Source organism: Entelurus aequoreus, unplaced genomic scaffold (genome assembly GCF_033978785.1).
Source record: "Entelurus aequoreus isolate RoL-2023_Sb unplaced genomic scaffold, RoL_Eaeq_v1.1 HiC_scaffold_156, whole genome shotgun sequence".
NCBI lineage: Eukaryota > Metazoa > Chordata > Actinopteri > Syngnathiformes > Syngnathidae > Entelurus > Entelurus aequoreus.
This window is the reverse complement of record NW_026908085.1, coordinates 58,024-72,500: the sequence shown is the minus strand read 5'-3', so window position 1 is coordinate 72,500 and position 14,477 is coordinate 58,024. Positions and strand designations below refer to the sequence as shown.

The 14,477-nt window shown below is 40.3% G+C and overlaps 1 protein-coding gene across 1 annotated transcript in view; it reads right to left on the bottom strand.

Annotated features, from left to right (window-relative positions):
• Window positions 1-14,066, bottom strand: part of LOC133645477 (uncharacterized) — a 25,515-nt gene extending 11,449 nt beyond the window's left edge. Inside the window, exon 1 of the mRNA XM_062040317.1 lies at window positions 13,610-14,066. Within this exon, the coding sequence (XP_061896301.1) occupies window positions 13,610-13,867 (258 nt within the window). The 5' untranslated portion in view covers window positions 13,868-14,066. The remainder of the gene's footprint in view (window positions 1-13,609) is intronic.
• Between the last annotated feature and the right edge of the window lie 411 nt (window positions 14,067-14,477).

Genomic DNA, 14,477 nt, shown 5'->3' with positions numbered 1-14,477 from the left:
TTACACTTTATTAAGCATTTTTTACATATTCCTTATGTTATACTTTATTAAGCATTTTTTACATATTCCTTATGTCACACTTTATTAAGCATTTTTTACATATTCCTTATGTTATACTTTATTAAGTTTACATATTCCTTGTATTACACTTTAAGCATTTTTTACATATTCCTTGTTACACTTAAGCATTTTTTACATATTCCTTATGTTACACTTTATTAAGCATTTTTTTACAAACTCCTTATGTTACACTCTATTAAGCATGTTTTACATATTCCTTATGTTACATTTTATTAAGCATTTTTTACATATTCCTTATGTTATACTTTATTAAGTTTACATATTCCTTGTATTACACTTTAAGCATTTTTTACATATTCCTATTTACACTTTATTAAGCATTTTTTACATATTCCTTGTTACACTTTATTAAGCATTTTTTACAAACTCCTTATGTTACACTCTATTAAGCATGTTTTACATATTCCTTATGTTACACTTTATTAAGCATTTTTTACATATTCCTTATGTTATACTTTATTATTATTTTTTACATATTCCTTATGTTATACTTTATTAAAAAATGTTTACATATTTCTTATGTTACACTTTATTAAGCCTTTTTTACATATTCCTTATGTTACACTTTAAGCATTTTTTACATATTCCTTATGTTACACTTTGTTAAGCATTTTTTACATATTCCTTATGTTACACTTTGTTAAGCATTTTTACATATTCCTTGTATTACACTTTATTAAGCATTTTTTACATAGTCCTTATGTTACACTTTATTAAGCATTTTTTTTACATATTCCTTATATTACACTTTATTAAGCATTTTTTACATATTCCTTATGTTATACTTTATTAAACATTTTTTTTAACATATTCCTTATGTTACACTTTATTAAGCATTTTTTACATATTTCTTATGTTACACTTTATTAAGCCTTTTTTACATATTCCTTATGTTACACTTTAAGCATTTTTTACATATTCCTTATGTTACACTTTGTTAAGCATTTTTTACATATTCCTTATGTTACACTTTGTTAAGCATTTTTACATATTCCTTGTATTACACTTTATTAAGCATTTTTTACATAGTCCTTATGTTACACTTTATTAAGCATTTTTTTACATATTCCTTATATTACACTTTATTAAGCATTTTTTACATATTCCTTATGTTATACTTTATTAAACATTTTTTTAACATATTCCTTATGTTACACTTTATTAAGCATTTTTTACATATTCCTTATGTTATACTTTATTAAACATTTTTTACATATTCCTTATGTTACACTTTATTAAGCATTTTTTACATATTCCTTATGTTACACTTTAAGCATTTTTACATATTCCTTATGTTACACTTTGTTAAGCATTTTTTACATATTCCTTATGTTACACTTTATTAAGCATTTTTTACATATTCCTTATGTTACACTTTATTTAGCATTTTTTACATATTCCTTATGTTACACTTTGCTAAGCATTTTTACATATTCCTTATGTTACACTTTGTTAAGCATTTTTTACATATTCCTTATGTTACACTTTATTAAGCATTTTTTACATATTCCTTATGTTACACTTTATTAAGCATCTTTAGATGGAATCACGTTACAGCAAAAAGCAAGCAGACGTAAACAGGAAATGAACAGGCGGATTAATAAGAGTGTGTCACAGTATGTACTGGAAGAGGGCGGGTCGATCCATAAAATGCTGCTGTTGATACCAAGGGTAATATCAGTATATGATCGATACTAGAGTGATTACATTGATATATTTTTCTCTCTCAAAATATTTTGGTCCCCTTTTATGTTTTCAAACTGGGAATAATTCCCTGAGCACAGCAGGACTTTGAGGGCAAAAAAGTAAACATTTAAATGAGTAACAGTAGTTTTTGTTAAGTTATTGTGTACTATTGACTTTGTTTTGATCAAACAATTGTATGTAATAAAAGAGTACAAGGTTGACATAGTTTATTGGTCAAATTCACCATAAATACATGGAAAATATTACACGTGTTAATACATATTGATATCTCACTCATTGCCCATCCATCCATCTTCTTCCGCTTATCTGAGGTTGGGTCACGGGGGCAGCAGCCTAAGCAGGGAAGCCCAGACTTCCCTCTCCCCAGCCACTTGGTCCAGCTCCTCCCGGGGGATCCCGAGATGTTCCCAGGCCAGCCGGGAGACATAGTCTTCCCTAGGGAGGCGTTCGGGTGGCATCCTGACCAGATGCCCCGAACCACCTCATCTGGCTCCTCTCCATGTGGAGGAGCAGCGGCTTTACTCTGAGCTCCTCCCGGATGACAGAGCTTCTCACCCTATCTCTAAGGGAGAGCCCCGCCACCGGGCGAAGGAAACTCATTTCGACCGCTTGTACCCGTGATCTTGTCCTTTCGGTCATAACCCAAAGATCATGACCATAGGTGAGGATGGGAACGTAGATCGACCGGTAAATTTTAGAGCTTTGCCTTCCGGCTCAGCTCCTTCCTCACTACAACGGATCGATACAGCGTCCGCATTACTGAAGACGCCGCACCGATCCGCCTGTCGATCTCACGATCCACTCTTCCCTCACTCGTGAACAAGACTCTGAGGTACTTGAACTCCTCCACTTGGGGCAATATCTCCTCCCCAACTTGGAGATGGCACTCCACCCTTTCCCGGGCGAGAACCATGGACTCGGACTTGTAGGTGCTGATTCTCATCCGAGTCGCTTGACACTCGGCAGAGAACCGATCCAGTGAGAGCTGAAGATCCTGGCCAGATGAAGCCACATCATCTGCAAAAAGCAGAGACCTAATCCTGCAGCCACCAAACCAGATCCCCTCAACACCTTGACTGCGCCTAGAAATTCTGTCCATAAAATAATCAGTATTTTAAAACCCTGATCAGAAAATCTAACTGCAACAAATTCATTTGATTTGTATTATTTCTTAATGACTTTGGTTTGTGTTCGATTGCGTCTTGGTCTGACCTTTTGAACAAAACCTGCGGTAGGACTTTATCAAAAGAAATGAGCATCACCAGGCCTTTTTTATTGCCAGGAAGTATAACAGTATTGGTAAACATTGTTGGACCACAGGAATTTGTTTGGGTGGAAAATGTTTGTTGTTGACTACTTCAGAGCTGCACTTAGCACGGCTCAGATAAAGTATGTCAAATTGCATTCTTATACCCCTATCATATTTGACCCCTTTCTGGCCTTAATCCCTGCGTGCAAAATGTGGATTTGCAAAGTTACCATTAGTGATTCACAAAAAAAAGCACATTGTTTTACATTATTGAGCTTCAATATACAAACCCCGTTTCCATATGAGTTGGGAAATTGTGTTAGATGTAAATATAAGTGGAATACAATGATTTGCAAATCCTTTTCAACCCATATTCAGTTGAATGCACTACAAAGACAACATATTTGATGTTCAAACTCATAAACTTTCTTTTTTTTTGCAAATAATAATTAACTTAGAATGTCATGGCTGCAACACGTGCCAAAGTAGTTGGGAAAGGGCATGTTCACCACTGTGTTACATGGCCTTTCCTTTTAACAACACTCAGTAAACGTTTGGGAACTGAGGAGACACATTTTTGAAGCTTCTCAGGTGGAATTCTTTCCCATTCTTGCTTGATGTACAGCTTAAGTTGTTCAACAGTCCGGGGGTCTCCCTTGTGCTATTTTAGGCTTCATAATGCGCCACACATTTTCAATGGGAGACAGGTCTGGACTACAGGCAGGCCAGTCTAGTACCGGCCCTCTTTTACTATGAAGCCACGTTGATGTAACACGTGACTTGGCATTGTCTTGCTGAAATAAGCAGGGGCGTCCATGGTAACGTTGCTTGGATGGCAACATATGTTGCTCCAAAACCTGTATGTACCTTTCAGCATTAATGGCGCCTTCACAGATGTGTAAGTTACCCATGTCTTGGGCACTAATACACCCCCATACCATCACACATGCTGGCTTTTACACTTTGCGCCTATAACAATCCGGATGGTTCTTTTCCTCTTTGGTCCGGAGGACACAACGTCCACAGTTTCCAAAAACAATTTGAAATGTGGACTCGTCAGACCACAGAACACTTTTCCACTTTGTATCAGTCCATCTTAGATGAGCTCAGGCCCAGCGAAGCCGACGGCGTTTCTGGGTGTTGTTGATAAACGGTTTTCGCCTTCCATAGGAGAGTTTTAACTTGCACTTACAGATGTAGCGACCAACTGTAGTTACTGACAGTGGGTTTCTGAAGTGTTCCTGAGCCCATGTGGTGATATCCCTTACACACTGATGTCGCTTGTTGATGCAGTACAGCCTGAGGGATGGAAGGTCACGGGCTTAGCTGCTTACGTGCAGTGATTTCTCCAGAGTCTCTGAACCCTTTGATGATATTACGGAGCGTAGATGGTGAAATCCCTAAATTCCTTGCAATAGCTGGTTGAGAAAGGTTTTTCTTAAACTGTTCAACAATTTGCTCACGCATTTGTTGACAAAGTGGTGACCCTCGCCCCATCCTTGTTTGTGAATGACTGAGCATTTCATGGAATCTACTTTTATACCCAATCATGGCACCCACCTGTTCCCAATTTGCCTGTTCACCTGTGGGATGTTCCAAATAAGTGTTTGATGAGCATTCCTCAACTTTATCAGTATTTATTGCCACCTTTCCCAACTTCTTTGTCACGTGTTGCTGGCATCAAATTCTAAAGTTAATGATTATTTGCACACAAAAAAAAGTTTATCAGTTTGAACATCAAATATGTTGTCTTTGTAGTGCATCCAACTGAATATGGGTTGAAAAGGATTTGCAAATCATTGTATTCCGTTCATATTTACATCTAACACAATTTCCCAACTCATGGAAACGGGGTTTGTATAAAGTGTATCTCATATTTCAGTACTGTACCACAATAATAACATTAAGACCTCAAACTATAGTGTTGTATCATATAAATGATATAAATATAGAGCTTTTAATACTATGGTCACATTGCCAGAATGCATGTTGCTTTGTCCCGCGCAATGGAGAATTTGTGGCTAACGTACCTCCAGAGTGCAAAGCCACTTCTAAATCACTAATCCTCGCCTCTATGGCGCCAAACTGTTTCTTACAAGAGGACGAGCAAAAGCTAAACATGCTACGCTACACACTGTAGAAGGAAATGCTAACCACAAAGGTGGGCAGCTCGATACAAATATCGAGTGTCATGATACCAACTATAATATTTGGTCGATGCTACAGTGATCAGATCGATTGGCTTATTTAAAAAAAAAAGTTGTGGTTATTGTTGACAAACTGGGCAAAATAAGTCCCTGGACACATGAGGTCTTGAAGGGCAAGAACCAAGAGATTGAAATCAGAGCCAATAGTTGGAAATCATTTAGATATTCAATTGATATTGTTACTTTTTTGTCTGATTACAATTGTGATCAATAATGGAATTATTCAATGATCTTGAATATTAAGTATCAGCATTGGTAGGACCAATACTACTTTGTATAGGATCGATACACAAATGTGTAGTATCGTCCAAAACCAATGGGTGGCCCCAAACTTTTGAACGGTAGTGTATGTTGTTGCATACTGTATGTTTCATACTGTATATTGTTGCATACTGTATGTTTCATACTGTATATTGTTGCATACTGTATGTTTCGTACTGTATATTGTTGCATACTGTATGTTTCATACTGTATATTGTTGCATACTGTATGTTTCGTACTGTATATTGTTGCATACTGTATGTTTCATACTGTATGTTTCATACTGTATATTGTTGCATACTATGTTTCATACTGTATATTGTTGCATACTGTATGTTTCATACTGTATATTGTTGCATACTGTATGTTTCATACTGTATATTGTTGCATACTGTATGTTGTTGCATACTGTATGTTTCATACTGTATATTGTTGCATACTGTATGTTTCATACTGTATATTGTTGCATACTGTATGTTTCATACTGTATATTGTTGCATACTGTATGTTGTTGCATACTGTATGTTGTTGCATACTTTATGTTGTTGCATATTGTATGTTGTTGCATACTGTATGTTTCATACTGTATATTGTTGCATACTGTATGTTGTTGCATACTGTATGTTGTTGCATACTGTATGTTTCATACTGTATATTGTTGCATACTGTATGTTGTTGCATACTGTATGTTGTTGCATACTGTATGTTTCATACTGTATATTGTTGCATACTGTATGTTGTTGCATACTGTATGTTTCATACTGTATATTGTTGCATACTGTATGTTGTTGCATACTGTATGTTGTTGCATACTTTATGTTGTTACATATTGTATGTTGTTGCATACTGTATGTTTCATACTGTATATTGTTGCATACTGTATGTTGTTGCATACTATGTTTCATACTGTATATTGTTGCATACTGTATGTTGTTGCATACTGTATGTTGTTGCATACTGTATGTTTCATACTGTATATTGTTGCATACTGTATGTTTCATACTGTATATTGTTGCATACTGTATGTTTCATACTGTATATTGTTGCATACTGTATGTTTCATACTGTATATTGTTGCATACTGTATGTTTCATACTGTATATTGTTGCATACTGTATGTTTCGTACTGTATATTGTTGCATACTGTATGTTTCATACTGTATATTGTTGCATACTGTATGTTTCGTACTGTATATTGTTGCATACTGTATGTTTCATACTGTATGTTTCATACTGTATATTGTTGCATACTATGTTTCATACTGTATATTGTTGCATACTGTATGTTTCATACTGTATATTGTTGCATACTGTATGTTTCATACTGTATATTGTTGCATACTGTATGTTGTTGCATACTGTATGTTTCATACTGTATATTGTTGCATACTGTATGTTTCATACTGTATATTGTTGCATACTGTATGTTTCATACTGTATATTGTTGCATACTGTATGTTGTTGCATACTGTATGTTGTTGCATACTTTATGTTGTTGCATATTGTATGTTGTTGCATACTGTATGTTTCATACTGTATATTGTTGCATACTGTATGTTGTTGCATACTGTATGTTGTTGCATACTGTATGTTTCATACTGTATATTGTTGCATACTGTATGTTGTTGCATACTGTATGTTGTTGCATACTGTATGTTTCATACTGTATATTGTTGCATACTGTATGTTGTTGCATACTGTATGTTTCATACTGTATATTGTTGCATACTGTATGTTGTTGCATACTGTATGTTGTTGCATACTTTATGTTGTTACATATTGTATGTTGTTGCATACTGTATGTTTCATACTGTATATTGTTGCATACTGTATGTTGTTGCATACTATGTTTCATACTGTATATTGTTGCATACTGTATGTTGTTGCATACTGTATGTTGTTGCATACTGTATGTTTCATACTGTATATTGTTGCATACTGTATGTTTCATACTGTATATTGTTGCATACTGTATGTTGTTGCATACTTTATGTTGTTGCATACTGTATGTTGTTGCATACTGTATGTTGTTGCATTCTGTATGTTTTATACTGTATGTTGTTGCATACTGTATGTTTCATACTGTATATTGTTGCATATTGTATGTTTTTGCATACTGTATGTTTTATACTGTATGTTGTTGCATACTGTATGTTGTTGCATACTGTATGTTTTATACTGTATGTTGTTGCATACTGTATGTTGTTGCATACTGTATGTTTTATACTGTGTTGTTGCATACTGTATGTTGTTGCATACTGTATGTTTTATACTGTATGTTGTTGCATATTGTATGTTGTTGCATACTGTATGTTTTATACTGTATGTTGTTGCATACTGTATATTGTTGCATATTGTATGTTGTTGCATACTGTATGTTTTATACTGTATGTTGTTGCATACTGTATGTTGTTGCATACTGTATGTTTTATACTGTATGTTGTTGCATACTGTATGTTTTATACTGTATGTTGTTGCATATTGTATGTTGTTGCATACTGTATGTTGCATACTGTATATTGTTGCATACTGTATGTTGTTGCATACTGTATGTTTTATACTGTATGTTGTTGCATACTGTATGTTGTTGCATACTGTATGTTTTATACTGTATGTTGTTGCATACTGTATGTTTTATACTGTATGTTGTTGCATACTGTATGTTTTATACTGTATGTTGTTGCATACTGTATGTTGTTGCATACTGTATGTTTTATACTGTATGTTGTTGCATACTGTATGTTGTTGCATACTGTATGTTGTTGCATACTGTATGTTTTATACTGTATGTTGTTGCATACTGTATGTTGCATACTGTATGTTTTGGGCCACAGAATGTCCATCCAAACCAAGTAGATGTTGGCCATACCAATGCTGATGTTGATATTTCACCTTTTCAAGATCATTACATGATTACATTTTTGATCACTCATGTAACACTATTAAATATTCTAATGATTCCCTTTTATTACGTAGAACAGTGTTTCACCTAGCTAGTACCACCTGGCTCTCCAACTACCCCCATAATGTAGTGTAGTAGACCTAAGTATTCATTAAGTACCACCATAATGACATCATTAAATACAGTAGTGTAGTAGACCTAAGTATTCATTAAGTACCACCATAATGACATCATTAAATACAGTAGTGTAGTAGACCTAAGTATTCATTAAGTACCACCATAATGACATCATTAAATACAGTAGTGTAGTAGACCTAAGTATTCATTAAGTACCACCATAATGACATCATTAAATACAGTAGTGTAGTAGACCTAAGTATTCATTAAGTACCACCATAATGACATCATTAAATACAGTAGTGTAGTAGACCTAAGTATTCATTAAGTACCACCATAATGACATCATTAAATACAGTAGTGTAGTAGACCTAAGTATTCATTAAGTACCACCATAATGACATCATTAAATACAGTAGTGTAGTAGACCTAAGTATTCATTAAGTACCACCATAATGACATCATTAAATACAGTAGTGTAGTAGACCTAAGTATTCATTAAGTACCACCATAATGACATCATTAAATACAGTAGTGTAGTAGACCTAAGTATTCATTAAAAAAGGCGCAGGTTTTATATTTAATATTTTAGGCCACTGTTTTTTGAACAGTAACACTGTGTTGGACTATAGGAACATAAAACCCTGTACTTGAATCAAGTGATTCTTTGGTGTACCACTAGATGGAGCCTCTGTAGCACGAGTAGCGACACCACTGTAGACTAAACAGTTGTAGCGACACCACTGCAGACTAAACAGTTGTAGCGACTCCACTGCAGACTAAACAGTTGTAGCGACACCACTGCAGACTAAATAGTTGTAGCGACACCACTGCAGACTAAACAGTTGTCGCGACACCACTGCAGACTAAGCAGTTGTAGCGACACCACTGCAGACTAAACAGTTGTAGCGACACCACTGCAGACTAAATAGTTGTAGCGACACCACTGCAGACTAAACAGTTGTCGCGACACCACTGCAGACTAAGCAGTTGTAGCGACACCATTGCAGACTAAACAGTTGTAGCGACACCACTGCAGACTAAACAGTTGTAGCGACACCACTGCAGACTAAACATTTGTAGCGACAGCCCTGCAGACTAAACATTTGTAGCGACACCACTGCAGACTAAACAGTTGTAGCGACACCACTGCAGACTAAGCAGTTGTAGCGACACCGCTGCAGACTAAACAGTTGTAGCGACACCGCTGCAGACTAAACAGTTGTAGCGACACCACTGCAGACTAAACAGTTGTAGCGACACCGCTGCAGACTAAACAGTTGTAGCGACACCGCTGCAGACTAAACAGTTGTAGCGACACCGCTGCAGACTAAACAGTTGTAGCGACACCGCTGCAGACTAAACATTTGTAGCGACACCACTGCAGACTAAACAGTTGTAGCGACACCACTGCAGACTAAACAGTTGTAGCGACACCACTGCAGACTAAGCAGTTGTAGCGACACCACAGTTGTAGCGACACCACTGCAGACTAAACAGTTGTAGCGACACCACTGCAGACTAAACAGTTGTAGCGACACCACTGCAGACTAAACAGTTGTAGCGACACCACTGCAGACTAAACAGTTGAAGCGACACCACTGCAGACTAAACAGTTGTAGCGACACCACAGTTGTTGCGACACCACTGCAGACTAAACAGTTGTAGCGACACCACTGTAGACTAAACAGTTGTAGCGACACCACTGCAGACTAAACAGTTGTAGCGACTCCACTGTAGACTAAACAGTTGTAGCGACACCACTGCAGACTAAACAGTTGTAGCGACTCCACTGCATAGTAAACATTTGTAGCGACACCACTGCAGACTAAACAGTTGTCGCGACACCACTGCAGACTAAGCAGTTGTAGCGACACCATTGCAGACTAAACAGTTGTAGCGACACCACTGCAGACTAAACAGTTGTAGCGACACCACTGCAGACTAAATAGTTGTAGCGACACCACTGCAGACTAAACAGTTGTCGCGACACCACTGCAGACTAAGCAGTTGTAGCGACACCATTGCAGACTAAACAGTTGTAGCGACACCGCTGCAGACTAAACAGTTGTAGCGACACCGCTGCAGACTAAACAGTTGTAGCGACACCACTGCAGACTAAACATTTGTAGCGACAGCCCTGCAGACTAAACATTTGTAGCGACACCACTGCAGACTAAACAGTTGTAGCGACACCGCTGCAGACTAAACAGTTGTAGCGACACCACTGCAGACTAAGCAGTTGTAGCGACACCACTGCAGACTAAACAGTTGTAGCGACACCACTGCAGACTAAACAGTTGTAGCGACACCACTGCAGACTAAACAGTTGTAGCGACACCACTGCAGACTAAACAGTTGTAGCGACACCACAGTTGTAGCGACACCACAGTTGTAGCGACACCACTGCAGACTAAACAGTTGTAGCGACACCACTGCAGACTAAACAGTTGTAGCGACACCACTGCAGACTAAACAGTTGTAGCGACTCCACTGTAGACTAAACAGTTGTAGCGACACCACTGCAGACTAAACAGTTGTAGCGACTCCACTGCAGACTAAACATTTGTAGCGACACCACTGCAGACTAAACAGTTGTCGCGACACCACTGCAGACTAAGCAGTTGTAGCGACACCATTGCAGACTAAACAGTTGTAGCGACACCACTGCAGACTAAACAGTTGTAGCGACACCACTGCAGACTAAATAGTTGTAGCGACACCACTGCAGACTAAACAGTTGTCGCGACACCACTGCAGACTAAGCAGTTGTAGCGACACCATTGCAGACTAAACAGTTGTAGCGACACCACTGCAGACTAAACAGTTGTAGCGACACCACTGCAGACTAAACAGTTGTAGCGACACCACTGCAGACTAAACAGTTGTAGCGACACCACTGCAGACTAAGCAGTTGTAGTGACACCACTGCAGACTAAACAGTTGTAGCGACACCACTGCAGACTAAACAGTTGTAGCGACACCACAGTTGTAGCGACACCACTGCAGACTAAACAGTTGTAGCGACACCACTGCAGACTAAACAGTTGTAGCGACACCACTGCAGACTAAGCAGTTGTAGCGACACCACTGCAGACTAAACAGTTGTAGCGACACCACTGCAGACTAAACAGTTGTAGCGACACCACTGCAGACTAAACAGTTGTAGCGACACCACAGTTGTAGCGACACCACTGCAGACTAAACAGTTGTAGCGACACCACTGCAGACTAAACAGTTGTAGCGACACCACTGCAGACTAAACAGTTGTAGCGACTCCACTGTAGACTAAACAGTTGTAGCGACACCACTGCAGACTAAACAGTTGTAGCGACTCCACTGCAGACTAAACATTTGTAGCGACACCACTGCAGACTAAACAGTTGTCGCGACACCACTGCAGACTAAGCAGTTGTAGCGACACCATTGCAGACTAAACAGTTGTAGCGACACCACTGCAGACTAAACAGTTGTAGCGACACCACTGCAGACTAAATAGTTGTAGCGACACCACTGCAGACTAAACAGTTGTCGCGACACCACTGCAGACTAAGCAGTTGTAGCGACACCATTGCAGACTAAACAGTTGTAGCGACACCACTGCAGACTAAACAGTTGTAGCGACACCACTGCAGACTAAACAGTTGTAGCGACACCACTGCAGACTAAACAGTTGTAGCGACACCACTGCAGACTAAGCAGTTGTAGCGACACCACTGCAGACTAAACAGTTGTAGCGACACCACTGCAGACTAAACAGTTGTAGCGACACCACAGTTGTAGCGACACCACTGCAGACTAAACAGTTGTAGCGACACCACTGCAGACTAAACAGTTGTAGCGACACCACTGCAGACTAAGCAGTTGTAGCGACACCACTGCAGACTAAACAGTTGTAGCGACACCACTGCAGACTAAACAGTTGTAGCGACACCACAGTTGTAGCGACACCACTGCAGACTAAACAGTTGTAGCGACACCACTGCAGACTAAACAGTTGTAGCGACACCACTGCAGACTAAGCAGTTGTAGCGACACCACTGCAGACTAAACAGTTGTAGCGACACCACTGCAGACTAAACAGTTGTAGCGACACCACTGCAGACTAAACAGTTGTAGCGACACCACAGTTGTAGCGACACCACTGCAGACTAAACAGTTGTAGCGACACCACTGCAGACTAAACAGTTGTAGCGACACCACTGCAGACTAAACAGTTGTAGCGACTCCACTGTAGACTAAACAGTTGTAGCGACACCACTGCAGACTAAACAGTTGTAGCGACTCCACTGCAGACTAAACATTTGTAGCGACACCACTGCAGACTAAACAGTTGTCGCGACACCACTGCAGACTAAGCAGTTGTAGCGACACCATTGCAGACTAAACAGTTGTAGCGACACCACTGCAGACTAAACAGTTGTAGCGACACCACTGCAGACTAAATAGTTGTAGCGACACCACTGCAGACTAAACAGTTGTCGCGACACCACTGCAGACTAAGCAGTTGTAGCGACACCATTGCAGACTAAACAGTTGTAGCGACACCACTGCAGACTAAACAGTTGTAGCGACACCACTGCAGACTAAACAGTTGTAGCGACACCACTGCAGACTAAACAGTTGTAGCGACACCACTGCAGACTAAGCAGTTGTAGCGACACCACTGCAGACTAAACAGTTGTAGCGACACCACTGCAGACTAAACAGTTGTAGCGACACCACAGTTGTAGCGACACCACTGCAGACTAAACAGTTGTAGCGACACCACTGCAGACTAAACAGTTGTAGCGACACCACTGCAGACTAAGCAGTTGTAGCGACACCACTGCAGACTAAACAGTTGTAGCGACACCACTGCAGACTAAACAGTTGTAGCGACACCACTGCAGACTAAACAGTTGTAGCGACACCACAGTTGTAGCGACACCACTGCAGACTAAACAGTTGTAGCGACACCACTGCAGACTAAACAGTTGTAGCGACACCACAGTTGTAGCGACACCACAGTTGTAGCGACACCACTGCAGACAGTATTGTAGTCCCTAGCCCCTCACATCGTGTCCTAATATGTCATCATCTGACCTGTTGCCCGCCGGGTGTCGCAGCGCTCCGCTCGGCGTCCTCTGCTCCGCTCCCCGGGGTTCCGCTCCCCCCCACTTCGGGCTCCGGCTCCGGCTCGGCGGCTCCATCCACCAGAGCCGCGTCCACCAGCTCCGATTGTTGGCACCGGAGCAGCTCCAGCTCCAGCACGCCGGCCAGCGTCGCTTTGAGGCGCTCCCCGATGCGGACGCGCTCGCTTCCCGACCAGAGCGAGTTGACGCAGCCGCGACGCGCCGCCATCCTCCCGCCAACCGCCAGACCTCACTTTTAGCGAGCGAAGCGCGAAGTGGGCGTCCAGGCGGCGAGGGATTGCAACATGGCGGCCGCTTAATTCAGGCGAGCGGGCGACGTGAGCAGTTTTAACCCGCAAGTGACGTGCTGTGGTCGGTCATGTGTGTGTCGGGAGCGCCGGTCGCCATGGTGCCGCGCAGGCTCGCAATGAGGCGACGCAACACGCTCGCAACGTGGGGGCGGAGGGGGCGGGGCCAATACGCCTCAGCCGCTCTGCTATTGGCTGACAACTTTTTCAAAAAGATGTCCAACTTTGAGCGTCCGGTCCAGTCCCAAGATAACCAAACATTCCAGGAGAGTTCCCATAGAGATAGTGTGTCCGAACAAGTGACCTCATCACGGGGGTCTGTCTTTATGTTGCCACGGTCCTTTTGTGTGCCCGGCTCTGGTTTCTAGCGGACACTATTTGATGTGACACCCATTGTCAACGTAGATGTTGTCACAGGCGGCAGGAGGCCCCAAACATGCAGTCAAGTAAGAGTTGAGTCCTGAATGAAAATGTTTTTATTGACCCTCCACATGTTCTGAAAATACAATTAATTCATTATTAATTATATTT